At 38.4% G+C, this 27961-nt stretch overlaps 1 protein-coding gene across 1 annotated transcript in view; it reads left to right on the top strand.

Annotated features, from left to right (window-relative positions):
- The window catches only part of mad1l1 (mitotic arrest deficient 1 like 1), an 88234-nt gene that overhangs the window by 44653 nt on the left and 15620 nt on the right, over positions 1-27961 (top strand). Inside the window, exons 17-18 of the mRNA XM_030735816.1 lie at positions 14400-14625; positions 21407-21600. Coding sequence (XP_030591676.1) covers positions 14400-14625; positions 21407-21600 — 420 coding nt within the window. The remainder of the gene's footprint in view (positions 1-14399; positions 14626-21406; positions 21601-27961) is intronic.

Genomic DNA, 27961 nt, shown 5'->3' with positions numbered 1-27961 from the left:
AAAGAAGCTTAGATTTTAAATGCTACAGTTTTCCCTCCATTAAAACTTTTTTTTGTGTGTGTGTGTAAAATTAACTTGATTTTGTATCTCTAAATCTGTGACTAGGAAAGCTCTTTGGGAGTAAATGTCTTACGCTAAAAACAAGCTTAGGTTATTCTTATGGTACAAATAATTTTAATTTCTTTGGAAAGAGAGTCAAAAATAGAGGACATATTACAAAAATAATGGGTTCCTTTGATTTATTAATTTTCTTCACTTTTTTAAAAAAATTGTCTTTTTTTTTCAGGCAAATGCATCACAATCCATATTTAGAGAAATGAAATTAACTTACTAATCATAATCAAATCATGAGTAAAGATTCCCACCAACAAACAAGGTTACCCCAAAAAGTGACAGATTTACCAGCACATGGCCACTAACTGAGTTAGACAATTTGTTTTTAAATAGTGTAATAAAACAATACAATAATCCAGGAAAAATAGAATTTCTAACCCAAGTGAGTTTTAATATTAGGGTAAAATAGTGATACCAGTTAAAATAACAAACCAAGTACCCCCTAGGTTAGACTATGATGCTTGTAGATAAACTTACAATCACACTGTTGGTTCTGGCGAGCTCAGGCACACTCATGTCCTGGATTACTGCAGCTGGTGTTGGACCAAGGATGATGGTATCGTCACTCTCACTGGATGACTGTTGTGATTGCTAAAAATTGAGAAGTTTAACACTTAAATTAGTCCACCCCAAAATGAAATGCAATGCTTCAATACAGAGCTAACTTTAACTGTATCAAGGTATTTAAAAATTCCAAAGATGTCAGTTCTCAACAGCACCAAAAATGCAAAGGGTCCTTCAGATTAAACTTGAGTTTCTGAATCTTATGGTGTACAATATCACAATGCACAGTACTTTTTTACAAAGTGGAGAAATAAAACAATGCCTCCAGAAGGGGGGCAGCAGGGCCACAGTTCACCTATCACCCACACAGGAGGTAGGCACTGACCACTGCCAAATACTTCTGGATTTTGGTATTCATTGCCGACTAATCCTACCCACCAAGTTTAGGTTAAAAGACACTGAAACTATGTAAATTGATTTTATAGTTTAATTTGACAGGCCATGAAAATTTCATAGACTGGCAGATAATAAATCCTTCAGAGTGTTTTGAGTTTAGTCCTGATTAGTCCATGTTTGTATTGTAATGGACGCTATATAAATAAAATTAATTGAATGACAAAGGTGGGTCCCCCTCAAAGAAAGCTCCTGTGCACGTTCTCAAATTTCATGTTGCAGAGATTCATCTGCAACGTGATTTTGCTCAGCTGCCACCACCACATGCATTTCTTCTGATAAGCACAGTGTCTGCATCATGATGTTGGCCATTTGAAGTCTTGTAATGGATAACTGAATGCAATTTTTGTTTAATGAAAGTTTTAAAGTTGAAAAGACTGTTTTATCAAACATTAATTATGGCTGTTTAAATTTGAGTTGATTTCATAATTATAGCAGGTACTAAGAAATTTGCAACTCCATTTTACAAAATATTTTTACAAAACTAAGTCAAAACAGCTCAAGCCATACATACTCTGGTACATTTACTGATGACACACCCATAACAGTTCTCATCTCTGGGATGTAAATCAGAAAAACGGTGAAGCAAAACTAACCATTAAACCCTTCTCATGTAGACAAGACGTCCTCTCCTTCTCTTCATTTGCCATCTTTACACAGGCTGCCTTGTAATGAGCCTCACATTTATCATGATGGGCTTTGAGTTTCTTGAGGTGACAAGTGTGACGTGTTTGATCCTATAAAACAGAAAACAAGCATTTGTAAATGTCCACATTTGTGAGGTGAAACAGACCGGAAACACAGTAAAAGACATCGGATGGAACTGAAACCTGACCACAATGATGCATCCAGATGAAACTTTAAGTCAAGGATCAGCAACTCTTGTCCTGCAGCAGCACACCTGATTCAAATCAAATGGTTCTCCACTAGCTTGTTATCACACATTTGTTAAAGATCAATTTTGGTCAAGTGCAGTGGAGCAGGCAAACATCTAAAACAAGCAGGAAACCAGCCTTCGGAGACCTGAGCTGCAGATCCCTGTTTTAGGCATTTATCTACTTGACAGTTTGAACACAGATAGTGATCTCATGTGTCTCAAACTTCTTGTGATCAATTTTTAAAAAAGCCAAAAAAAGTGAAGCAGTGTGGCTTTAAAAAAAATTCACATTATTTTCAAAATCAGAGACGTCTTAACGGGCCTGATTTCAGTGGTCATCTATGATTCAGACATAACATCTGCTTTACACCTGAAATGTCAGCTTGGTTGGAGGCATATTTTCAAGATATAGCTTACTCCCAAACTCAATACCACAAGCTTATATCACAAGTCAGGGACTTTAGACATCACCTTTTACTCCAGTTTATCTTTTTTAGGCATTTCTCTACATAACAATATAGGCAACCTCTCTACAGTGAAAATAGATATCACCACTGTAGGATTTGAAAAGTATTATTGAAAATACTGATGAATACTTTGGTCAAGTTCAGTGGTTAAGACTAGAAAGCAACCTTTCCAAACTTAAATTTAGAATAAGATTTAAATCAACTTTGCAGTATGTAGAGTACAAGTGAGCTAGAATTAAACTGAAATAGTGTCACATCATTTGGACCTCTTCATAGGCACACTTACCTTTTGCCTCTGTTCAGGATCAAGCTCATTTGTCTCATCAGTGGCTGAAATTTAAAAAAAAAAAAAGAGAAAAAAGTTAATTGATTTAATAACTGGTCACCTTGAAGCCATTCAGAGGTTGTGCATCTAGATTTGTTCTTCTCAAAATAGTTCTGGGCCTTATCCCTAGGTCACGAATGCTAAATTTGGGATTAGAAATTAATACCCTCCCTTAAGGATTCAATAATTCAGGTAATGCTTTAAGATTTCTCACTTTATCCATTTAATATTAAAGGTTGGCAACTTTGAAGGACTGAAACTGACAATATAAAATAAAAGCAGAAATATATATATTTTGTTTTGCCTTTTCCTTATTCAAGCATTTGTGCGTTTTACATTTCCTTGTCTCTTCTTTTTACTTTGCCATCTGCATTTCTGCCTCATTATGCAAAGGAGGAGGGCTGCCTTCTTGGTCCAACTCCTCTACTATTGGTTAATAAACGGGAAGGAGCAGGATCCATGTACAGATCAATTGTGTATCCCTAGTTTTTGGCCGTTTCAGGACAATGCCTTATTTGAGAGGAACTGAAGTCCTCGCACTATACTTAGGTTGCCTAACTGAAGTCAAGGGCGCAGGCATGCACAATCGATCTGCACATGGATCCTGCTCCTTCCTGTTTATTGACCAATAGTAGAGGAGCTGGACCAAGAAGGCAACCCTCCTCATTTGCATAATGAGGCAGAAATGCATAAGGTCAAGTAAAAAGAGGAGACAAGGAAAGGTAAAAAGTACAACTCATATAAAGAAAAAAAACATACATTTCTGCTTTTATTTTTAATTATGTCAGTTTCAGTCCTCCATAGACAACAACTAGACTAAGCCTAATTAAATAAAATTTGCAAAGCCATGACAAATCAACAATGGAAGCATGCAAAAAGTAAAGCAGTTGAGCTGGGTCCTAACAAAACATTATTCCCCCGTCAGAGATGACATCACTAATCTTTATTTCCTCTGATATTCATAAACAATTGGCATTTGAAATAAAACTGTTGAAGGACAGATGTGCTGAGTCTTTTCTGGTTTGACAAGAAAAACTTGAGAACTCTTAAACATTAACTGATATTAGTGGTACCTTCTTCTAGGCAACTAAAACCATGTGAATAAAAATTATAATTTTATTAGACTTCTTGTTACACCTCCCTTCTCTCACCTGTCCAATTATAAGTCACATTATATTAATTTAGCATAAACGTTTATGCAAAACAACTTACAAGTGAGAAACATATTGTGGGCTAATGTATCTTTCCCTAGGATAATTCACCTTTTGAACTGGGACAGCTGGGTGTAGACTCGTCAAACCTCTCCCACGCTACCGGCACTTCCATCATATGATCTAAAACTCTGGTTGGCATTCTTTGAAGAAAAAAAAAGTGTAATGATTAGAAGTCAGTGTCAAAGCCCTGAAATTCATTTTTCTAAAACAGGTGCCCCTGCCCCCAAGTTATAATGCTGAAGTTAGTTCCCAATTCACAGCTCCTGATTCACAATAACCCCCCAAAAGACAAAAAACAAAAAAAAACTTAACCTTTATCATTCTACAAATAATGTAGGGTCTGGTGTAATGTGGTCTGCAGGCCCCACCCCAGCATAATCAACCTTTATGCACAATGAGTCATCCATTAACTTCAGCCTCATGTTTTAGCATGCCATGTCTATCATCTCTCCATTCAGAATACATGCAAAAATTTATAACCCTTTTCAATAACACAAGTGGGCTGACTGAAATAACTTGTATATTTCATGATTTCTATTCTATTAGCTTTGCAGCTGTCAAACCTTTTTTTATTTTACATTCAAGCCCTTTTTGAGAGCAGTCATATTTAACTAATTTAACCTTTTTTAAGTTAATTGTCACTTTCATTTCTATTTATTTGCTGGACCTCATTAAATGGAAAGTAAAACATGCATGCGTCTCAATAGCTGTAGCTCAGGTAATTTCAGCTAGCCATCCTAGCGAAACTCGATTGAAATATAGCTTTTATGGATCAATACGTATAAACAACATTTAAAAGTATATCTAACTGGTACTATGACATATAGATAATAAATAGGAGCTTGTTAAAATAAGAAGAACCTTACCATTTTCTTCAGTGTGGCACAGCTAGAATGCTCCTCATTCCTCAGACATTAGCATGAAGGTCTGAATGCCGTCGTTGGTGCAGGTGTGAGGCAGTGATAAAGGAGCGCTTGATTTAGGCTCCGGCACAAACCGGAGTTCCTGCTTGGATACAAAAAGCAGCTAGCTGAGGCTGACGGCTCAGCCCTGTGTAAACAACTAATGACACTTTAACTCAGCCTTCACAACGTTACCACGCATCAATTAAGTAATAAAACTATGAAATTAATTAATAAAATTCGATAATCTCCCACAGTAATGCTTCAGGAGACAAAGTTATTCGTTATAATGGACATTTTGTAGGTTTCGCACCAGTCAAATCTGCAAGATTTGAGAGTTTCAGCAAGCCATGGAGGGAGTGTTGAGGGGGGATGGGCGTGGGTGCGGTGGGGACGTCAAATCTCAGGATGCGTGTGAGATGGCAGCCATTACAGAGACTGGGTGGAGGGGCTACAGAGAGTGGGGGCTCCACTGAATTATAAAGGGGGGTTCTGAGGTTTTATAAGGGGGTACAAAACATTTTTTACACCTCCTATCTCTCACCTGGCCAGTTATGACTCACATTACATTTTTTTAGCATAAACGTTTATGCAAAACAACTTACAAGTGAGAAACGTTGTGGGCTAATGTAGCTTTCCCTGGGAGAATTCACCTTTTAAACTAGTACAGCTAGGTTAACTCAGCCTTCACAACTTTAACACAGATCAATTAAATAATAAAACTATGAAATGAATTAATAATATTCTGTAATCTCGCACAGTAATGCCTCAGGAGACAAAGTTATTCATTGTAATGGAGATTTTGTAGGTTTCACACCAGTCAAATCTGCAAGGTTTGAGAGTTTCAGCAAGCCATGGAGGGAGTGTTGAGGGGGGATGGGCGTGGGTGCAGTGGGGACGTCAAATCTCAGGATGTGTGTGAGATGGCAGCCATTACAGAGACTGGGTGGAGGGGCTACAGAGAGTGGGAGCTCTACTGAATTACAAAGGGGGGTCCTGACGTTTTATAAGGGGCCCAAAAAAATCTTGATGCAAAATAAAACAGGAAGTGACCAACATAACATGCAGACCTTGACACTGAAAACATTACACAAAGAAAGAGGAAGGGCACTAAATACAGAAGGGCCACACACAGACAATACACACAGGTTCTGGTTCTGGGGATGCAGAGTAGACCAGAACCAAAAGACCTGGGTGGTCTTGAAGGTTGATACAATAACAGGTCTGTAATGTATTTTGGTGCTAAGCCATTCAGTGATTTATAGACTAACAGGAGTATTTTAAAGTCTATTATCTGAGCTACAGGTAGCCAGTGGCAGGACTTTAGAACTGGGGTGATGTGCTCCATCTTCCTGGTCTTAGTGAGAATATGAGCAGCAGCATTTTGGATCAGCTGCAGCTGTATCTGTAATGGTCCAGGGCCCTTTTAACCCTGTGTGTTATTGTTTTATTTTTTCTGTTCTGGGTTTCTTTTGGTTGTCGGGTTTAGTTGTTGCATCACCTGTGATCCCACCTGTTTCCATTCCCTCGTTATCCCTCTGTGTATATATTGTCTGTGTTCTCACTCGTTCCTTGTTGCATCCTCATCTCTGGTCAGTGTTGTCATCCCTGCCCTGCTGTGTGCTTCGTGATTCATGCCATGTTATGTTCATAGCTATGTTGAAGTTTAGTATTGTGTACTGCTGGCACCCGACTAGCCCCACTTTGGTTCATCGTTATAAAGTTTAAGCTTAAGTATAAGCTCTGCCTCTGAGTCCTGCTTTGGGGTCTTCTGCTTTGCCTGCACCAGCAGAACGTGACAGTATCACTGTGACGAAGACGTTTTTCATTATTTGTTTTTTATTCATTTGTATGGTTTGGGTATTAAATGTTGGAACACATTTACACTTTATTAGCACTCAGCACTTTTTGACAGACTCAAAATGAGGGCTCCTAAATATTTATTGATTCTTTATTGAGTATTTTACTTAGTATGGTTCTGTCTTCCAGGCACTTGAGCAGCTACTTGGTGTGTGGCAGACAGATGCTGTAAAATAAACTAGTGTTAGCCACAAATGTAATTGACATGTGGTTAAGAAAAGTTTGGGTATTTACAGTTGTGTTCAAAATAGCAGTCCAACATGAGTAACTAGATCAGTCATTTTACTACATGGCAAACAATTTACCAGTAAGTGTAGTAGAGTCATAGAAAACCAATAGACCCAACATTCATGATATGCATGCTCCTGAGTCTGTAATTGAATAATTAATTGAAAAAGGTGTGTTCAAAATAGCAGTGTAGAGTCCAATCGGTGGTCATTCATACTGTGAAAAAACAGGTGTCAATCAGGTGGCCCTTATTTAAGGATGAAGCCAATACATGTTGTACATGCATTTCTCACTGAAAACCTGAGAAAAATGGGCCGTTCCAGACACTGTTCAAAAGTAAAGCGTTCTTTAAAATGTTGACTGAAAAGGAGAAAACAAAGTGCAGAAAACGATAGGCTGCTCAGCTAAAATGATCTCCTGTGCTCTAAACTGGAAAGCAAAGCCAGAGAGAAATGGATGAAAATGGAAGACTACCAATTCATTGGCTCGAATAGCCAGGATGGCAAAGACTCAGCCAATGATCAGCTCCAGGGTGATCAGAGACAGTCTGATGTTACCTGTGAGTACTCTGACAATTAGAAGACACCTGTGTGAAGCTAATCTGTCACCTAGAGGCCCCCATAAAGTCCCACTGTGTAAAAAAAATAAATAAATAAAAGGCATATGCTAAGAGGTTACAGTTTGCCAAAGAACACATTGACTGACCTGTAGAGAAATGTAGAAACATTTTGTGGACTGATGAAATTAAGATTCTTTTTTTGGTCCAAGGGCCCCTGACAGTTTATCAGATGAACCACAAGCACCGAATTCAAGCCACAGTATGCTCTGAAGACAGTGAAGCATGGTGGCGCAAGCATCATGATATTCAAATGTTTCTCTTACTATGGTGTTGGGCCAATTTATTGCATACCAGGGATCATGGATCAGTTTGCATATATCAAAATCGTTGAAGAGGTCATGCTGCCTTACGCTGAAGAGGAAATGCCCTTGAAATGGGTGTTTCAACAAGACAACCCCAACCACACCAGTAAGTGAGCATCATCTTTGTTCCAAACCAACAAAATTAAAGTTATGGAGTGGTCAGTCCAATCCCTGGACCTTAATCCAATAGAAAACTTGTGGGGTGCCATAAAAAATGCTGTTATTAAGGCAAAACCAACAAATGCAGAGGAATTGTGGAAAGTTGTCACATCCTCCTGGGCTGGAATACCTGTTCACAAGTGCTAGAAATTGGTTGACTCCATGCAACACAGTTAAGAAGTTCTAAAAAACAGTGGTTATACAATTAAATATTAGTTTAGTGATTCACAGGAATGCTAATCAGAATCAGAAGGTTTTTATTGCCATATGGGTGAACAGGTTGACAGCATTAGGAAATTGCTGCAGTACTTTGTGCTTACATAAAAAACAAATAAGTATAAAAACTATAAAACAATATACAAATTACAAATATACAGAGATATTAGAACTATAACTATAACACAATATTACAAAATATACAGTGCAGAGAATAATTAAAAGATAAAATGTAAACTATAGTCCAGTATTATACACATTAGTGCAATTCCTAAAGATTTGTCAGTTCATAAAGTGAAATTTGAGTTTATAAAGAAAAATGCAGACACTGCTATTTTATTGAACAACCCAACATTCATTTTTTATTTCCTGTTAAGTAATTGGAAAAATTATACATTTTTCTTCTTGTTTTGATTTAGAATATAATGTGCAGTGTTCCCAATGCCTGTAAATAAAAACAATTTAAAGATTCCAAGCTTTACTCATGCTTTTAAATGCACTGCTATCATTTTGAATACAACTGTAACTTGTGCAGTGATTGGATGCGGATATAGTGCAAGTGGGTTTGTGGTATAGCAATTACTCACCTGTTTCTTCTTTTGTCTTTCCAGGGTGTGTTCAGGCAAAAATGTTTCCTAGGCTGTCTGAACACAATTTAAAGGTTCCGGGAGAGACCAAGGAGGAAATTGGGTGGGGAAGTTGCTTGGGATTTTTTGGGTATTTTTGTAGATGTTTTGTAGGGGTATCTGGTTTTATTGTAGATAATGGTTTATGGAGATGTTTGGGTGATGGTTTTAATTATAAATGCTGTTGTCTAACTGTTCGTGTATTTTTATTGTTGTAGGGAAAATGTGTGATGCTCCTGCAAGATGTGTAGCAAGGTGTGGCTCATAAACAGCTGGGTATGAAAGGGGGTGCTAATTGCCCAATTGGCAACTTCTGCTTTACTTGGCTTGGGGTTGCTGAAAAGCTTACGCCTGCCTCACGAGGCAGCTGAGTTAATGGTTTATATTAAGCCTTGAGAAATAAAATGGAAAAAATGTGGTACAGAAAATAAAGTCTGCCTGCAATGATTTAAAGCCTTGCCGCTCATGGTCTTCTCTGCGTCACAATCACCAATCACCTTTAAGAGCTTGTGGAGAAAACCACTGGAAGAAGATAAGGGAAGTTGAGCAAGATGTAATACTAATTTGTGCAATTATGTTAAGCATATGTTATTGAAATATTCATAAGAGCCTGTTGATTGATGTAAATATGAAGTGCTTCATGTGGTGTCAGTCACAGCTCAGTTCACTTTTATAGATAATTTCTTCAATCAAGGAGGATATTAAAGGCAACTATGAGATCTCAGTTGGGTTAGCTGTCTTTGATGTGTTGTTTGATGGCCATTAACAATGGCCAAAAATTTTGGGGGACCAGGCATGATATATTTTTGACTGACAATGCCTACTAAGCAGAAACGCAGTCTGTCAGCTCTGAAATTAGATTTTTGTTTATGTGAAATTTTGTTTTGGTGAGCCGCGTAAAGCTGCAGTATATAACTTTCATAAAAACAATATTTTTCTACATATTTATTGAAATTGTCACTATTTCATGACAGTAAGGTAGGAGACAGATAATCTGTGTCTCAGGGAGGAGGTGGAGGAGATTGATCTTTTTACAGGTTATCTGTCTCATAACATATTGTCACAGCATGGTGATAGTGAAATATGTGGAATTTAGAGCCAAACGTATTGCAATGGCATGACATCTGACTTCGCCACGCCACCACGGCCAAGCCCTCTAGTGAAAACTTTTTGTGCTTTAAAGCAAGTGAGACCAACTTGTTATCTGTCTTCTGACTCAGGATCATCTTGATTAGGTCAAGGGGATGAGATGGAGCATTCCAGGAAAAAAAAAATAGACTTCCTGTTCTGAGGGAGCAGGTCTTTGATAATGTCAGCATATGACCACATAGTATCGTTGGGGATCCCACATAGATGACTCATACCAAGATTGGTGTAAATCAGTCTTTCTTTATGAAAGTTATAGTGTTTCGAAATTTGTGGCGTGTACGTCAATTTTGAGACCTGGCCACGCCCCTTTAACTTGCACGAAAGTTCATTGTTTTGATAGCTATTACTATCTAATGTCTTAAGAACGTATTGACCAACTTTGAAGCTCAAAATCCCTAGGAGGAGTTCATTAAAGTTTAACATTTAAGAAAAGTCAAAATAGCTTAAAGAAAGCCCTTTGACCCAAAAAGGCTGACTTCCTGTTGGGGTTAGTGCATACTTCCAAGAAACTTTTTTTTAATTGTTTCAGTGCATTCTACCTACATACCAAATTTCAGCTCTGTATGACTTACCAGTTGGCCTTGCTCATGTTAGGGGGTGCTGTAAAGCCATTTGGCGACACCCACTTTCAATTCCATCAGTTTTGGGACAAGTTTAGTGAGTTTTCAATTATGTTTAGTCCCCCAAATTAGTGCTTATTTTCAGAGGAGAATCATAATAATAAACATTTGAATAACAATAAGCCTTTACAATAATTTTGTTAAAATAAAAAAGTAAATATTCAATTTAAATAAAAATAAAATAAGCTAAATGAAAAATACTGTATTAACCCCAGACTGTAAGAAATAAAGGTAAAAAGTTAATTATAAAAGTTAAAGTTTAATTTGACCATTAAATTGCAATACCCTTTCTGACCAATAGGTCAGAAGGGCGCTAGAGAGTGAGCAGGCAGTTACGCACACTTCCCGCACACCAACCTAATGGGGACTGCAGTACTCGTGTGTGACCACAAGGAGCGCATGCCTATACACTTCACACAAATTTTGTCTTGAAATGACGTTCATGGGGACTTTCTAGAAAATTGCATGGGGCATATCTACACACTATTTTCTGCTTGAAAATGGGGTTGTGCCGGTGGGGACCTCAAATGTGGTCCCCACGGGCAAACAGGTCCCCATGTGTATGTATAGAGTCAGGCCAAAGTCCCCACGAATGAGGAAAAACGAGTACACACACACACACACACACACACACACACACACACACACACACACACACCCACACACACCAACCAACAAAATAGGCCATCTGAAATGCTGTAATATTAAGAAGCTCCCTTTGAAAACAGGGAATTTTGCAGTTTTCTGTTTTTGCAGCAATGACCTTAATTATAATTTTTAATGAAATACCGTGCCACTTTCTCTTTTATGGTACTGAATGCAGACATGCATGCAGAGTGAAGGGTAATATTACCTTTGTTCATTTTGTAGACGATTGTCTTCCTTTGTAGGATTCATGTTTTGTTTTTTATTTCCGTGGATCATGCTGATTCACTGGGTTACTTTTGGTCTGTTCTGTGAAGATGGCAAAATAGATTAAGACAAGAAAATGGATGGCTTTTTTTCCCCATTTTCTAACTTTAGTTCAATATATGAGGAGAGTCAAACCAATTAAAAAGTGATTATGCCATTTGGCTTACTTTGAAAGTGATGTGCTTTAAAGGCAAAGAGAAAGAACTTTGTTTTGTTTTGTTTTTTTCTTCTCTGTTGAGCAGTAAATTAAAACTTTGCCCTTCAGCTCAGTCCAGACATCCTGAAAGTAAAATATGAATCCACAGCAAAATCCTTCTTTAGCTTGACCTGAATTTTTAAAGACGTACATTTAAAAGAGTTTTTGCTTTTTGACAGCATGTAGCTTTTGACTGCGTTTTTCAAACTCTAATCTACATATCTGTCTCGTGCTATCTGCCGCTTCCTTCCATTTTCCCTCACTGGATATAACACATACAGATACAGCTTTAAATAAACTCCCTGTAAACAGATGTAGAACTTCAAAAGACTGAAGTTGAAGAAAATGAAACACTTTATTTGGCTGTGGCTGTGTGTGTGTGCAGTCTTGTTGAAAAATACTGGATATAAATATGCGCATCTACTGTTAGTCATTTTGAGAAATTTAATCGTTATAAAAGAGTTATTTATAAGCTTTTCTATAAGGTCCATCCACTCTGGTTTCTCTCTACGCTGAAGGCACCATGATAGCTGGACACCATCTGTTTTTAGCATTTATTTGTCCTTCACTGTTTCCCTTCCTAATATCCCCTTTCTTCTTTTCTGTCTTTTACACTGTAGTTTATTTGGCAACCGTTGCTTGGGGGCATATAGAATCTAATTTAGTCAGTAATCAAGAGCTCAGATAGGGGTGTGTACATGTTGTGAGCGTTCCTGTTTGTGTGCCTCTCTCCTTCTATTGGTATTAGGTGAATATAGGCTCTTCTCATTTATCCAGACCTTTCAGAGTTAGAAGAAAGCAGTGGAAAGAAAAAGCTTCTGATTATTGTGTCTATGGTTGATATAACTGAAAACAGTAGTTCCCAATAAGGAAAATTCACGTGAATGTCAAGAACCGTTGATGTCATGTTTGCAGAAACCTGGCAAATAAAAGGACGTTTTTAATAAATGGTACAAATTTACAAATGTATAAAAATTTTTATTGCTAACATTTAATTTATATGAGCTCAGTTGTAACCATTAATTTCCATGTAGAGCAGCTTAAATTAGTTAGAAAAGGTTTTCAGGATTCCTCCTGCATACGTTGGCCTTCCCTCAAAGGAAGATTACCTGGATTGTAATAAAAATGTTCTGAACTTAAATGGAGATTTTTTTCCCAACTCAAGCACAAAATGCATAATCAAATGGCCAGAAATAACAGAGAAAAAACTCTGTTAAGTAAGATAATACAGCCTCACTGCCTTAATTATAAACTTAGCACAAAAAGTAAGGAAATTTGTGCTTGGTCAGTTATTTCTTTGTTGTAACGATACTTCTTGGCAATAAATCTTATACCTTTTGAAAGGCTGAGGAAGGGTGCCAGGCTATTGGGGCGATGTATGGTTCTGCCAATATGTCTTCTTTCTACAGACTTCCATCATCCAATAAAATAAACGACACCAAGCAAGAGTCAATAGCAGAATAAGCTGTTTGGACAAATTTGTTTATTTGGACAGATTGTGCTTACCTGAGTAGCAACACCCTTTCAGAGACCTATTTTGAGCCAGGAACTTCATAAGCAGTAACACTGATAACATGTGGCAGAAGCAGCTGTCAGCACACTGTTTAAAGACTTGAAAATAAAGTCTTCTCTTCTTTGTAGCAGTCGTGCGTTTCTACATTCCTACTTGAAAACACACTAAGGTTGAATGAACCACTTCTGGAGTAGAAATTACTGCCCGTTGTGAATTTCATGTGATTTTGGGTTTGTGTGTGAAAACAGTTTTATACTCATCTAAACTATGAAGACCTGATCTGCTAGCCCAAAATACGAGCCAAGCAAGGGTGGAAGTATTTTATTTTTTTTTTAATGAATGCAGTTTAAATATGATCAGTATTTAAAGCTAAAGTACTGTATGATTACTATTGTACATGAACTTTTTGTTTTCTGCTTTGTTTGGGCTCTCTGTTATAACCTACTAGTGAGTGGGTTGTTATTAGATTTTTTTTAAAAAAGAGTATGCTGAAGCCTACACCATTACAGTTAATATTTTGTGTTCTTTTCATTTAATGTAATTTCTTATTGTCATTTAATTATTGGTATGATTTGTTTGTTTGTTTTTTGTGTTACCACAAAGTAGTAAATGAGTGGCTCTCACTCTGGTAAGAAGTTATGTGAGAAGAGCACACTGGCTCAGCTAAATCAGGTTGATATTTTGGTACAGTAACTCTGCCATTAAAAGAGCTACTACAGCCCTTTCTCTTCTGTCATCTTTGCATAGCTGATCATGACTATGGAGGAATGGCGATTTCATTAAAGGCAGTCATATTTAAAGAATCTGATTTTTCATGGGTGCTGTTGCCTGCTCATCCAGGGCACTTATCAAACATAGAGACACAGGCAGGGGAGCACAACTTCGCACTCATTGGTCATTACACCTCTGCATTTGTGACGAGGCAGTTTTTTTGGGGGGAAAAAGAAGTCTCTAAAAGAATATGAAAAGTCACTAAATCTGACAGAGTTGTTGAGTTGGCAACAGCGAGGTGAACTGAAGCGTGATGATCACTGCTGTGAGTGAGAGGAATGTGAGGCGCCCTGAATGCCAAGATGTGATGGTGCATAAAAAATGTTCAGCTCTATAACTGATGGCTGTTTGATCTATGTCTCTGTGTCTCAGGGAGACTACGATCCAGTCAAAACCCGTGTGCTCCACCTCAAAATGAACCCCACCGCTATTGCCAAACAAGAGCGCCAGCAGGAAGTGGAGGCTCTTCGGGAAGAAGTGACACGACTCAGGGATCTTGTGCGCTCTTTGCAGAGTGGAGGCACTGTGGGACATTCCCAAGATGACACGCACAACCCCAGTTTCAGCCTTAGTTTGCCTCCATCAAAGGAAGTGTTGGGTAAGATAAAACTCAAGTGCCAGAAAATGAAAAGATAAAATGTGATTCAACAGCAGACAGGGCTTTTAAAGTACTAAGTAAAATCTTAAAATAATTTCTTGGATGTCTTGCTGCTGCATTTTGCGTAATCTGAAATCTATTTGATGCTTTCTAACTGATACCTTTTAAATGACTGTTAGAATAATCTGAGTAAATAAAAGCAGTACTGATAGTCGGAGTGTCACTAAAACTCAGTATCGATAATATCCTCATGATGTTCCTTAAGTGGTAGCAGCAGGACTGGGCGGCCTTGTTTATATGCTTCTCGAAGTTGAAATTAGAGTCAAATAGCATACCAGGGTTTCTGACAGCTGATTTTACATGAACAGATGAAGGACCAAGGGAGGACTGGATTTATGGATGCAGCTTGCCTAGACCAATAATAAGAATTTTCATTTTATCTGAATTTAATTTAAAAAATTTTTTTTTGCATATATCCATTTCTTAATGTCATTGAGACAGTTTGTAAGGTTGGAACGGTCTGTTGAATATGTGGATTTCACTGTAGTAGAAATCCACATCTAGAGCTGTGTCATCAGCAAAGCAGTGGAACAAAATCTTATGTCTCTGTATAATGTAGCCACGAGGTAGCTAATTTAACCAAAGGAAGAAAAAAAAAAGGACAGGTCCTGATAGAGACCCCTCAGGGATTCCACAGTTTAGTATGGAGTAGGAAGAGCTGTATTTCAACAATAGAAAAAAAAAAAGTTAGACTGATCAGATAAGCCCTAAACCACTGCAGAGCTGTCATAGGTATACCAACCCAGTGCTACAGCCTCTTGAACAAAGTTTTATGGTCTGTTATATCAAATGCTGCACTTAAGTCAAGCAGCAAAGAACAGAACATTCCAGATCCAGAGAAACACATTTTCATACTCATTTAATTAGCTTGTAATACAGTCATAATAAAAGAAACTGTTGAGTAGTGTCACCAATCATATTTACATTACCACTGACTTATCATGGAGCTGAGATTGGGGCCAATGACAAGCAGAATGCATTTTTGTAAGATACTTTAAGTACACTCACATATGTGCTATAGAAACCAGTCCATTCAGTATGATAGTTAAATTGACCTGAGTTATATCTGAACAGTTCAGTATGTTGCAGCCATTACGTATTCAAATACTTATACTTTTAGTTATCAACATTATTTTTGTGAACGCAGAAAAGGAAATTGTCAAAGTTAACATTAAAGAGGCAGATGAATACTTTGACAGCATAAAAAAGCACAATTTTTAAAGGTGGTTACAGGTCCTTTTCACATCTAGACTGATCCAAAAAAAAAAAAAAATGTAATGACAGAAAAAGAGAAAAGCCATACCCAATACTGGCTGGTTCCTAAAGGAAAGTGTTACTTTTGGGAACTGCTTCATTGATATTTTGGCTCAGAAAGCCTCTGTCCTCTTAAGTGTGTATGTGACAGACTGTTAGAGGGAGGACGTGTAGTTATGACAGGGTTAAATATGCATTTGGAGCTCAGGACAGTTCAGTTCTGAAAGTCTGTTGGCCAATTTGTGCACAGTGCTCTGTGCTCTCCCTGTCTGTCTCCTACTCACTGGCTCAATTTTCTTGGCACTGCTTTTTTCCCCCAACTCCCGACCTTCTTATTTCTTTTTGCAGTTCCTTTCATTCTTGTCTTTTCCTGTTCCTGACATGTTCTTCTCTGCCACTTAGTTTCTTATGAAATGAAAATGAAAATTGAGTTCCTAACAAGTATGTTCAATTAAAACTCTGTATAGATAAAACAGACCTAGTGTGTGATATCTGTCTTTATTGCAAAACGTGGATCAGTGCAATAGAATGTCTACAAACTTATCAGAGATCAACAGAACCATTTTAATGTCTGAGATTATCAGTTCTTTTTTACTAATAGATTGTAGTCTTTACATTTTTTGTGGTAGAATAGCTATTCTTTCCTCACATTTTACTTGCAGTTTGAGTATTGTTCAGAATTTAAAAGAAAAAAATCATCACAATAATATTTCAATCCACTACTGTGCGAGCACTTCAGTGCACACCTCATTTCTTTATATTTTGCTCCCAAAATGTCGGTGGTCTTGAGCAATAGTTCGTAGGACTTAAAGTTTTTCTTTGGACATTGGCTGCTTTTTCTCTAATTTTCAGTCCAGTCCTGGCCATTTTCAGAGGAATGTTCTTTGTTTCTTGAGCCACTTCACACGACTTATGAATCGGTCAAGCCTTAAAAAAGGCACAGATTGAACAAGTGTGTCTACACATAACAGACAACTTAGCAACGAAACCATTTATAATTGTATCTTTATTTGCTTGATTACTAGCAGCTTGTCACAAAACACATCACTTGTTCCTGTTTCTTTATTTGAATCTATAACAGTTTAAATACAACTCCCGTACACTATCTTGTTTGCCACTAGTAAATTTATTAAGTCACGACTTAATAAAGCATTTAACTGGTAATGGCTTAAGTTTTTAGTGTAACAATGTTCCCGAACACACTGCCAGTGCAGTAAAAGCATACCTGGATAGAAAAAACACACAGTGAAGCATTATCAGTCATGGATTGGCCTCCCCAGAGCCTGAACCTTAACATTATTGAAGCAATGTGGGATCATCCTGACAGAGAACGGAACAAAAGGCAGAAACATCCAAAGAAGAGCTTTGAATGTCCTTCAAGAAGCCTGAAGAACTACCCAAAGAAATGACAAGAAAGCTGCCTAAGAGAGTTCAGGCTGTAAGAATAAAGGTGGCATACCCAATTCTGACTTTCTTAGAATTATACAAACTTGTTGTTTTTTGCCTTAACCCTTTATTTACCACAGGCCCGCCAATGGGTCGTGAACTTCAAAGGTGCCGTCATTCTTAGACTTCTGGCACCATAATAATCATAATAAAATAAGTGCCATAATAACCCTATGTTAGGTGTGAAGTGCAATTTCTCAGCTTTCAGAAGCCTTATGAATTTTTCCGATTGGACAACCGGTCGCGTAATTATGGTAATTCAAAGTGCATTTGATCAGATGTCTCAGCTGACCTGTTTTCCATTTTCCTAGCAAAATATAAAGAAAGGAGGGGTGGCTCAAGACTTTTGCACAGTAATTTTTTGGGGGGTGGCCAACTCTTTGTAAATTTCTATCACTGCAGATTTTTATTCTTTTTGCTTCTGATGCAAGTGCAAACTTTAGGAGTATTTTTTTCTGAAAATGAGAGGTAAAAATATACACTGCTCAAAAAAAAATAAAGGAGCACTTTGAAAACATCAGATCTCAATGGGAAAAGCCGATGTGACCTCGGGATCTCCTCCCAGATCTGGTCCAGGGTATCACTAAGCTCCTGGACAGTCTGAGGTGCAACTTGGCAGTGTCAGATGGACCAAAACATAATGTCCCAGAGGTGTTCTATTGAATTTAGGCCCGGCAAGTGTAGGGCCCAGTCAATGGTATCAGTTCCTTCATTCTCCAGTAACTGCCTGCATACTCTGGCCACAGGAGGCCAGGCATTGTCGTGCATCAGTGTAAGGTCTGACAATGGGTCCAAGAATTTTATCCCAATACCTAATGGCAGTCAGGGTTCCATTTCCTAGCCTGTAGAGGTCAGTGTGTCCCTCCATGGATATGTCTCCCTCAACCATCACTGACCCACCACCAAACCAGTCATGCTGAACGTTCTCCAGACCCTTTCATGTCTGTCATATGTGCTCAGGGTGAACCTTCTCTCATCTGTGAAAATCACAGGGTGCCGGGGTGGACCTGCCAATTCTGGTATTCTATGGCAAATGCCAAATGAGCTCCACGGTGCAGTGAGCACAGGGTCCACTAGAAAATGCCAGCCACCCTTATGAAGTCTGTTTCTGATTGTTTGGTCAGAGACATTCACACCAGTGACCTGCTGGAGGTCATTTTGTAGCTCTGGCAGTTCTCATCCTGTTCCTCTTTGAACAAAGGAGCAGATACCGGTCCTGCTGATGGGTTAAGGGTTTTCTACAACCCCATCCAGCTCTCCCAGAGTAACTGCCTGTCTCCTGGAATCTCCTCCATGCTCCTGAGACTGTGCTGGGAGACACAGCAAGCCTTCTGGCAATGGCACATAATTGATGTGCCATCCTGGAGGAGTTGGACTACAGGTGCAACCTCTGTAGGGTCCAGGTATCACCGCATGCTACCAGCGGTGACACTGACCCTAGCCAAATGCAAAACTACTGAAAAAAACAGTCAGAAAAGATGAGGAGGGACAAATGTGAGTGTCCTCCACCTGTAAAACCATTCCTGTTTTGGGGGTTGTATCATTGTTGCCCCTCTAGTGCCCCTGTTGTTAATTTCATTAACACCAAAGCAGCTGAAACTGATTAAAAGCCCCCTCTGCTACTTAACTGATCAGATCAATATCCCAGAGGTTTAACTGACTCGATGCTATACTCTGATTAAAAAGTGTGGGTGGTATATAAATAAGATGCTCCCTAAGCAGCTGACAGCTTTTGTGTTCATATACACAGACCCGTAGAGACCAATCAAGACAGAAATACAGAAGTCACCAAAAATGTAAAAGATGGTTTGAAAACTATTCTTACTATTACTCAGATTTAGTAACTCAACATTTACATTGACACATTTGTGTGCCCATTTGTATGTATTTGTCTTTGTGATTGCACAGATAATGACATGTCCACAATCCTGTGTGTCCACTTGTCTGCACGGAGAAGGAAACTTAAGAATTCCCAGCCATTTTCAGGGCATTTTGATGGCTGTCATAAAGTGACAGTTTTGTCACATTTCTGAAGTCTTGAAACAGTATTTAACCGCAGTGACTGACACTTGAGAGGAGCCCAGTCACCCAGGAGACAGACAGGCACGTAGACACACACTGGCAGATTTAGTCCCAGACTCTTAAGTTTATACTTTCTAGTCATTCACTTGTATAATAATGACAGATAAAAATATAACCGGCCGAGCTATATGCTATGAAGAGAAGGATTATGAGTAGAAATAATTATCAATCACAGCAGGGTTAGAAGTTAGGGGAATGAAAATGTCCAACTGCTCTTGAAACTATGCATAATGGTTTAAAAGAATAGAGATTTTGGACTGACTGATGTTGACTGAAAAAAAGTAAAAAGGACTGGTTGTTAAGTAAGATATAACCCTGAACAATGCAGGTTCACATTTGAGCAACAGAAATGCTTTTAACCTTTAAAAAAATCAGTAGCAAACACCAAGCTTTTCAGTGGTGTTAAGTAAGCATTTTATCTGCCTTGGTTATGTCATCTCCCCACAAACTATTTTCTGATACTCTTCCTGATGTTCCTATCTGCATTCATAATCTCGTTTTTTGTTAAACATTTTCTCAGGTTTACAAACGCCACCGTGTTGAGAAGATTGGTACAAATAACCACAAAAAGTAAATATTTGCCTCTTTGTGGTTATTCTGTTCTCCGCACTCCTTTCACCACTTGTGTTCTTGCAAAATATTCATGAATACACATATGCTCGTATGCATATCCTGTTTAACTTTTTTTTCCCTGTAGTGATCACATTGTAAATAATTACCCCCATAACGACTCATTTTTCCTCCGACAAACTAATTTCTCTGACTTCTCAAATCAAGTCTCCAAATTAAAGTAATTATCCCAAATTGATTTTCAACAAATTAAAGTCAAGCCCCATTCTGTTTCTCCCCTTCATGATTATCTCTGCTCCCAGCTAGGAGATGCAGCTGACTGCTTTAGACTCCACTGTACTCTGCATTATAGTACTTTGGAGGCCCTGAGTCAACAGATGGATTGCAGTAGGGTAGAGACTGATATCATTCAGAACTTCTTGATGCTGGTATCTGGGGATGTCACGATATTTTGTAGTTGGTACCGAAAACTGTGCATGATTACCTAATTCCCTATACGCAGTTAGATACCAAAACAAAAATGATAATCCCATGTTGCTAAACATAACTTTTTAATAAGAGTTTATGCTGTTTATTTTTACTCACTGACATTTTGGTGGTGGAATTTAAAATGTTAGGATTATATTTTGTTGAGAGGACACAGACAGAAATGTTAGGATGATTAATGTTACTATGTGCTGTAACATTTGTTACATTAAATACTAGCCATTGCTAACATTTTAGCCTATGGCTCATAGTCGTTTTCACGACAGCAGTGCCAGCTGTCTCAAACAAAATGGTAACTTGTATTTCAGGTTACCATGAGAAGGATAATACGTTGGATGTTGAATTGAAAAGCATTCGCTTTGAGCACTGAACAGAACTAGATGCCGGTCTTTTAGGTGCTTCGCTAGATTGCGATTATGTCCTCCCTTGGTCTGAAAAGCGAGATGGAATCATTCACATGTTGCCTTTTGGAAATCAGTTATCACCCCCTCGTCCTCTGCCTCAAATGTTAAGTACTTCCATGCTCAACTCTCCTTATCCGATTCTCCACCCTGGCTCGACTTATTGTGGCAGCTGCAATAGTCACCATCTTCCACATGTAGTTTTTTCCTGTGCTGAGTGTCCAAAGTCCAGTTTGACTTAAATTGACTGAATCTTTATTTTTATGATTTTGCTAATTTTTTTTTTATATAAAATAAAGTCTTAGAAAATGTCTAATATTTTAATGCGGCTTAATATACTAATTTGAGTTGCCACAGCTATTCCAGAAATGTTACATTTGTTAAATAACTATGATGCTACAAAACTACCAGCCATGCGTTCTGCACATTTCCAGCTGGCATCAGAATATTTGACACGTTCTTCAAACCTTTGTGTCTTGTAGATTTGCGTAAGCAGATGGAGAGCTCAGAGCTGAGGAACCAGAGACTCAAAGAGGTTTTCCAGAAAAAAATACAGGAGTTTCGCACAGTCTGCTACGTCCTGACCGGCTACCAGATAGATATAACCACTGAGAACCAATACCGGCTCACCTCTGTCTACGCAGAGCACATGGATGACTCCTTGCTCTTCAAAAAGGTATGAAGAGTTCATCTAATGCTGGGGATTGTGGATGCGCTCAAATGTCGCAATACTTTTAATTTAAATAAAAAAAAAATGCCTTGTGTTCACAGAGACAGAAACAGGAAGTAAAATTTATACATAAACTCCTGAAAAAACACCAACTGAACCTATCTCACAGTCACAGATATCCAGTCTTATATATAAATAACCGTATTATCAGCATCTTTTTTAGTCCTACATTCCTCTTTACCTATACAGTTAAACTGATCAGATATAGAGGCACGTAGCTTTTAGCCTCAGTGTGCATCATTAAACAGCAGCATGAAGTTAAAATGGGCACACTGTCAACAAAACTCCTACAGGCTGTGGCATCTGTGTGAGTGTTGATATCTGTCCCAGGGAGCTCTTACAGAAATGCTCTAGGAAGTTTAGATTTGACCTTGCAAGGTGCCACATCACTGTGCCACATTACAGCTTTGTTCCTGGCTTAGCGATGCAGTGAGACGAACACTGTGCCAACAGAGACTCTTCACTTTGTGGATTGAATTTGTATGTGTGGAAGACTGGCAGCGTCTGTGTGAAAGAGAGGAAGAGAGTGATGACTGGGCACTGTCACAGGGTGGGTTTTACATTAATTGATCACAACTCTCTTATTGAGTGGGCTAAATAAAAGCTGAATTTGTCGTCATTTCTTGGCTTTTTAGAAAGTGCTTTTCTTAAGTAGCTTTACAGAGAAAAAAAAAACAGTTGTGCCTCCTTCACAGTTTGTCTTTACTCGGTCTCTCACCTTCCTGTCATCTCTCCATCCTGTAGTTTTCTTTTTACCTCTCTTTATTTATCTCTCTCTCTCTCTAGCCCGATTGTGTAACATTAGCTCATTTCCGTGTTGTTGCTGCTGCTGTGTTATGATAGGGAGCCCCTAGCTAGAACAGAAGCTCTGGAGAATCCATAGTGGCAAGGTGGCAGAGGGCCAGCTTTATTATCTTGGCAGGTAATTATTGTGGTCACATGCTGGATGATTGCGACTGGTCATCAGTGCCTTGCTCAAGGACTCTCTTGAATGCTGCTGAAAAAGGTAAAATATGAAATGGGACCGGGGTAAGCATGTTCTCATGCACATACTTTTTTTTTTTTTTCTTTTTGTTTCTGTCCAGTCTGCTCCATTGAAACCACCTGCGACCCTGCCAGAAGAGATAATTCACTGTCAATATTTATTAACCTCAGAGTGTGTCCATAAAATCCACACACACATACACAGACTCACGCACAGTCATAATGCCCTCATGCCGCGCACTGTCACACTCAAATGCACACATACTCGTTCCAGTCTCAACACTCTGTCACACCGCGCAGCACTTGCTACCACCTCACCCTCCCGCTGTCGGGTGCACGTGTATACAGATGTACAAAGCCACACATGCATACCTAAAACGGCTGCTAACACCTTCAGTATTAGTATTCAGAGTATGCCGCATTGTGAGTGTGTATGACAAACAGTGGCTTATGGGAGCAGAGAGGCCTGTACTGTTAATGGAATACAAAGATCAAAACCCACACATACACACAGTTACATCCATGTTTAAACGAGCATACACACTAGTACACATAAACACAGCGTGTGCATATAACTGGCTTTCCAAGCATGTGTGTGAGTTTAATCTGGGGTATGAGAATGTAAAGTGGACTAATTGTACTATGAAGCAAGAGAGGGGGGGAGATAAAATGGGGGATTTGGGACAGGAAGCATAGAAGTCTTTACAAATAGGATTCTAATGTTATTCACCTCAGCAACAGGGTTGCCAGATAATCCTGCTAATATCCCCCTCTAGAAGAGGCACCCAAATCCCCCTCCTATAGCGTAAGCTGTTTAACCTGCAGCAGTCACGTTCCCCGCGCTCTTTCTTGTCTCATGCATTCATTACTGTATGTCACACTCATTAAAATGTTTTCCACATTTTATTTTAATTTTTGTCAGCTCTTTAACCTTACTATAGTTCAGTATTTTAAATGGCTACATGTTGCTTATTTAAAGGTTCAGTTTTATGTTTGGGTTCTATTAGAATAAAGTACATGCTTTTAATGTTCAAAACATATTAATTTATTTATAAGGGATTCCTCAAGAATTTTATGAGTTGAATCATTTCAACACAGCGGTTTAGATATTTGCTCTGGTTTGTGGCATATGTGACATATAGTGTTTGGCTATCATATGGATTTACCAGAAAAACAGCACACCTATATATTATATACTGTTGTTCAAATTGAGCTTCTTTAGACTCATTTTGCTTCACTTAAATAACATGTAAATGCATAAACATAAAGAAATGAAACTGTAAAAAGAAATTCACAGCACCCACAAGGATTTGCTGCTAATGTCCCGGTGCCAGATACCACAGTACACCCCCAGAGGTCTTCTGTCTGTCCCCCGTTACTGCTAATGTCAGTGAGAGTTTGTGTCTGTAAGATTTCCTCTGTGTCATCACTGCTAAATTTGACTGTAAAACAGATTAGCATAGGGAAAAGTCCTTTCTTTTTAATTATTTAAATTAATTGCCGCATCGCAACATGCAAAATTTATGCTTTATTTCCTCATTGGATTCAGGAGGATTCCCTTCGTCTAAGTGGCATGGCTGTAGGGTGTGTGATGGTATTCGTCTGTTGTTCAGTCAGGCTGTGAGTGTGAAATTTCAAGAAAATTGATCTCATGAAGACTGAGGAAAATCTTTTTGTTGTTTTCATATATGGTAGGGATGCACCGATATGACAGCAGTTTGCAGCCTAATGATTCTCACTTGGATCCCAAATAAGACCAGTGCAAAGAAATTAGATGAATAACAATACGTTATTTATTTGTTTCACTCTATTTATCCTGGGCCCTTCTTCATTTATATTTCACTAATAAATATCAAAACATTTGTAAATTTGGGTGTATTCATTTCTTAGATTTTATTTTACAAAGTTAGGAAAGCTGTTTAAGTCGAGCTCGATGTTTCAGGAATGATGCCCAGTCTCTTCCTCACACTGAGGGATGCAGATTATTAATTTAACACTGGTGTCGGACCGGTACCTGCTCTCGGCAGGTACCCACAACCAGGGTATCATCACTGGAACAAGCTGGATCAGACCATACATGAAAATATGTTTCATGTATTGTGTTTTATAACTGTTATTTTAGTCATTGATTTTATTGTTGCAGTAACTTCATGGGTTAATAATACTTCTACAGCATTTGCTGTCAGTTGTTTTTGTATGTTTGTACTGTATACTTCAAAGTCAAGGGGAATCTCATTATGCTGGCACCAAAATGCTGCGTTTTTTGATCTGTTTTACCAAGTAGTCTGAAGCCTGACTGTGTAATTCTTAACAGCTGGCCTTAAAATGGAAGGAAATCAAAAGCTGCAGGCATCAAAATTGACTGGAACTGTGTGGTTCTTTTAGTGCCACAAACAAGAACCAGTGTGGTGAAAAATGATCCTCATTGTAGAGAGTTTATGCAGAAATGTTGTCAACTAATAACGGATTAATGTTACATTAGTTTTTTAAGCCTGTGATGCCTTAATTATTTAGATAGGTAATAGGGTATAGATTTCTTTTTTGGCTTTAGTGTAGCTACTGCATGTGTTTTATATTTTTAGCTCACCCCTAGGTGAGAGAGCTGATTAGCATCAGTGATTAGATATTTATGAGGCTCTGCTAATCAGAGATAAACACCTCAGGAGTGTGAGTGATTGACTTATTTGAGCATTTTTCTTCCTGAAGAAGAAGACCGAGTGTTATATTAACATTTATGAATTTAAGAGTTCACAGTCCAAAGTCCAAAAGGCCTAAAACAACTAGACAAATAGTTCGTGTATGCGTGAATAATTTTCACTTGGCTGCAAATCCTGCTGCAGATGTTCTCCTGTCCTTTTTTAGGGGGGAAGGGGTTGTATTAATATGTCTACTTTCATTTTAATGCAGCTGTGCAGTTGTTCAAATAAAACTGTACATTTGTCACAAATTGTTGTGATTAACCTTGAGATTGAGGTTTGTGTTGTCCTAATTTGTGCTCTGAGAAACTTGAGTTGAGCAGCTTCAGTTTAGTCAGACCAGTTTAAAAAATAAGAGAAGAACATTGTAGATAAACAAGTCTTACAAGTTGTGTGTCTCTGTAAGTAATCTCCCGAAGCAGGCCCACTGCTGGGCTTACACACCTCTACTATTGATTAGCTCATTAACAAATAAACAAACGCGCACAGAGCTCTCCACAGCACTTACTAAAAACTTCTCGATGTTCTCTATTGACTGACTTTTTTTTTCCCCCTCATTTCTTTCCTTAACTCCTTTACTCTCTCTCACTCTTCCTTCACTTCCTTGACGTGCTCTCCCCTGTCTCCCCTTCCTAATGAAAGGAAAAGATAGAATCTCAGGGCCAGCTCATTAAAACACACTCCCAATTAACCGTCTCACAAAAGAGAGATGGAGGGAATGAAGAATGTATGGGGAAACGGGTGAGGGTAGGTGATATGCAGACAGAGTGGAAGCAATGAAAAAGTGCCTTTTGAAAAAGCAAAATAATTTGTGTCTGTGTGTGTCAGTGGGCGAAAGAAGAGGACAGTTAATAAAGTACAGTTTATGAACACTGTCGAGTCTTAATGACCTGTCTCTGTTTTATCAGCCACTGGGGAATGATTAACGCCACACAAATGTGTTTGCCTGTGAGGGTGTGTAAGACGGATTGTGAGCCATCAGAGCTTGAATAGTTTATTCATTTTTCTGTTATAGCTTCATTTTAAAATAATTTAAGGCAGAGTGTGACTGTCAGGGAAGCTGGTTGCAACAGCTGTAAGGAGCTCAGCCCAGCTGGGCCAGTGGCCACAAAGGTTACTGGTGTCAAACATTACCACCCAGTGATAACAGGCATTAACAGGCATTTCTTTCTTTTATCTTTCACTCTTTTTTCTGACCAATCAGAATAGATAAACTTTTTTTTTGACTTATACTTAAAATGATAAGGACCTGGGATATTGTATTTTCCTGTAAACCATTTTTATTGATTAGAGAATAAAGAGAAAATGTGCTTATTTTAAAAGGAATGGTAGGTCTGTATTCATCGTCTACAACAGTGCTATTGACAGCGCCCAGTAGGGTGTAAAAAATATTGACACAGCTGATGTTAAAAAGGAGGACAGTTGGAGAACAGTCATATTCATGATTCATGCTCACATTTTGCCTTCTCTGTCTCTTGTATCTCTTAGAAAATGACCAATCTAACATTTCCTAATTATTATTTATTTGGTAGCTGCTCACTGGAGCTCTCAATATGAGGTCCAAAGACGTGTTGTTGATGTGATGCAATTAAAGGAGGCCATCGTTAGGCTAAAAAAAAAAATCTATGAGAGAAATTGTAAAAATATTAGGAATGGCCAAATCAATAGTGAACTGCCTGGCTCAGCAACATCAAAAGGCCTGAAAGACCACAGAAGACAAAGTAGACGACCACAGAATTATTTCCATGGTTAAGAACCCTCTACAACATCTAACCACTTTCAAGGAGGTAGGCTTGTCGTTGTTAAAGTCCACAGTCAAGAGACAGGAAGTCGCAAAAGAACATGTAAAGAACTGCAGGCCTCGCTTGCCTCAGTTAAGGTCAGTGCTCATGACTTAACAAACCATGGGAGAAACCCACTGCTGACCAAAAAGAACACAAAGGCTTGTCTCACATTGGCCAAAAAACATCTTAATGATCCCCAAGACTTTTGGGAAAATATTCTGTGGACTGACGAGACAAATGTTGAACTTTTTGGAAGGATTGAGGTTTATCGCAGACGCGTGATTGCTCAATAAAACCTAATAACTGGTTGTGCCCAAGGGTGGCACAACCAGTTATTAGGTGTAGGGGTAATTACTTCATCACATAGAGCCAGGTAGGTTTGGATCGCTTTAGTCCCTTAATAAATGAAGTCATGTTTAAATTAGTTTGATCTTGAACATTTAAGTATGACAAATGTTTAAAAAACTAGCATCATGACAGCCCTACCACACAGTGGCTGCTTCAAAGCTGAAAGTCTGCACTTCAATCTTATATTGATTGTTCAATCTAAAATCCACTGTGGTGGTGAATATGGACTAAACTTTTTTGTTTTACGTTTGAGACTCTATTTCACTTTATGTTGTGAGTCAAGTTACTATATATGGCTTCTTGCTGGTTAAAGGTTTAAGTATATATTAGGCCTTGAAAATAAAGTGCATTTGGAGGCATGGGCAGCTTAACTGACGTGACTCGCCTGGAGTGATTGACTTGACATTTGGGTGAAGCAGGCCAGGTGAGTCATTCACCAGTGATTTAAAGTCACTTGGACGTTGCTTTTATTTAGTTGTGGTTTGTAATTTTGTT

The sequence above is a fragment of the Archocentrus centrarchus genome, chromosome 1, assembly GCF_007364275.1.
Source record: "Archocentrus centrarchus isolate MPI-CPG fArcCen1 chromosome 1, fArcCen1, whole genome shotgun sequence".
NCBI lineage: Eukaryota > Metazoa > Chordata > Actinopteri > Cichliformes > Cichlidae > Archocentrus > Archocentrus centrarchus.
Note: the sequence above shows the minus strand (reverse complement) of the source record. Positions and strands in the feature narration are given on the sequence as shown.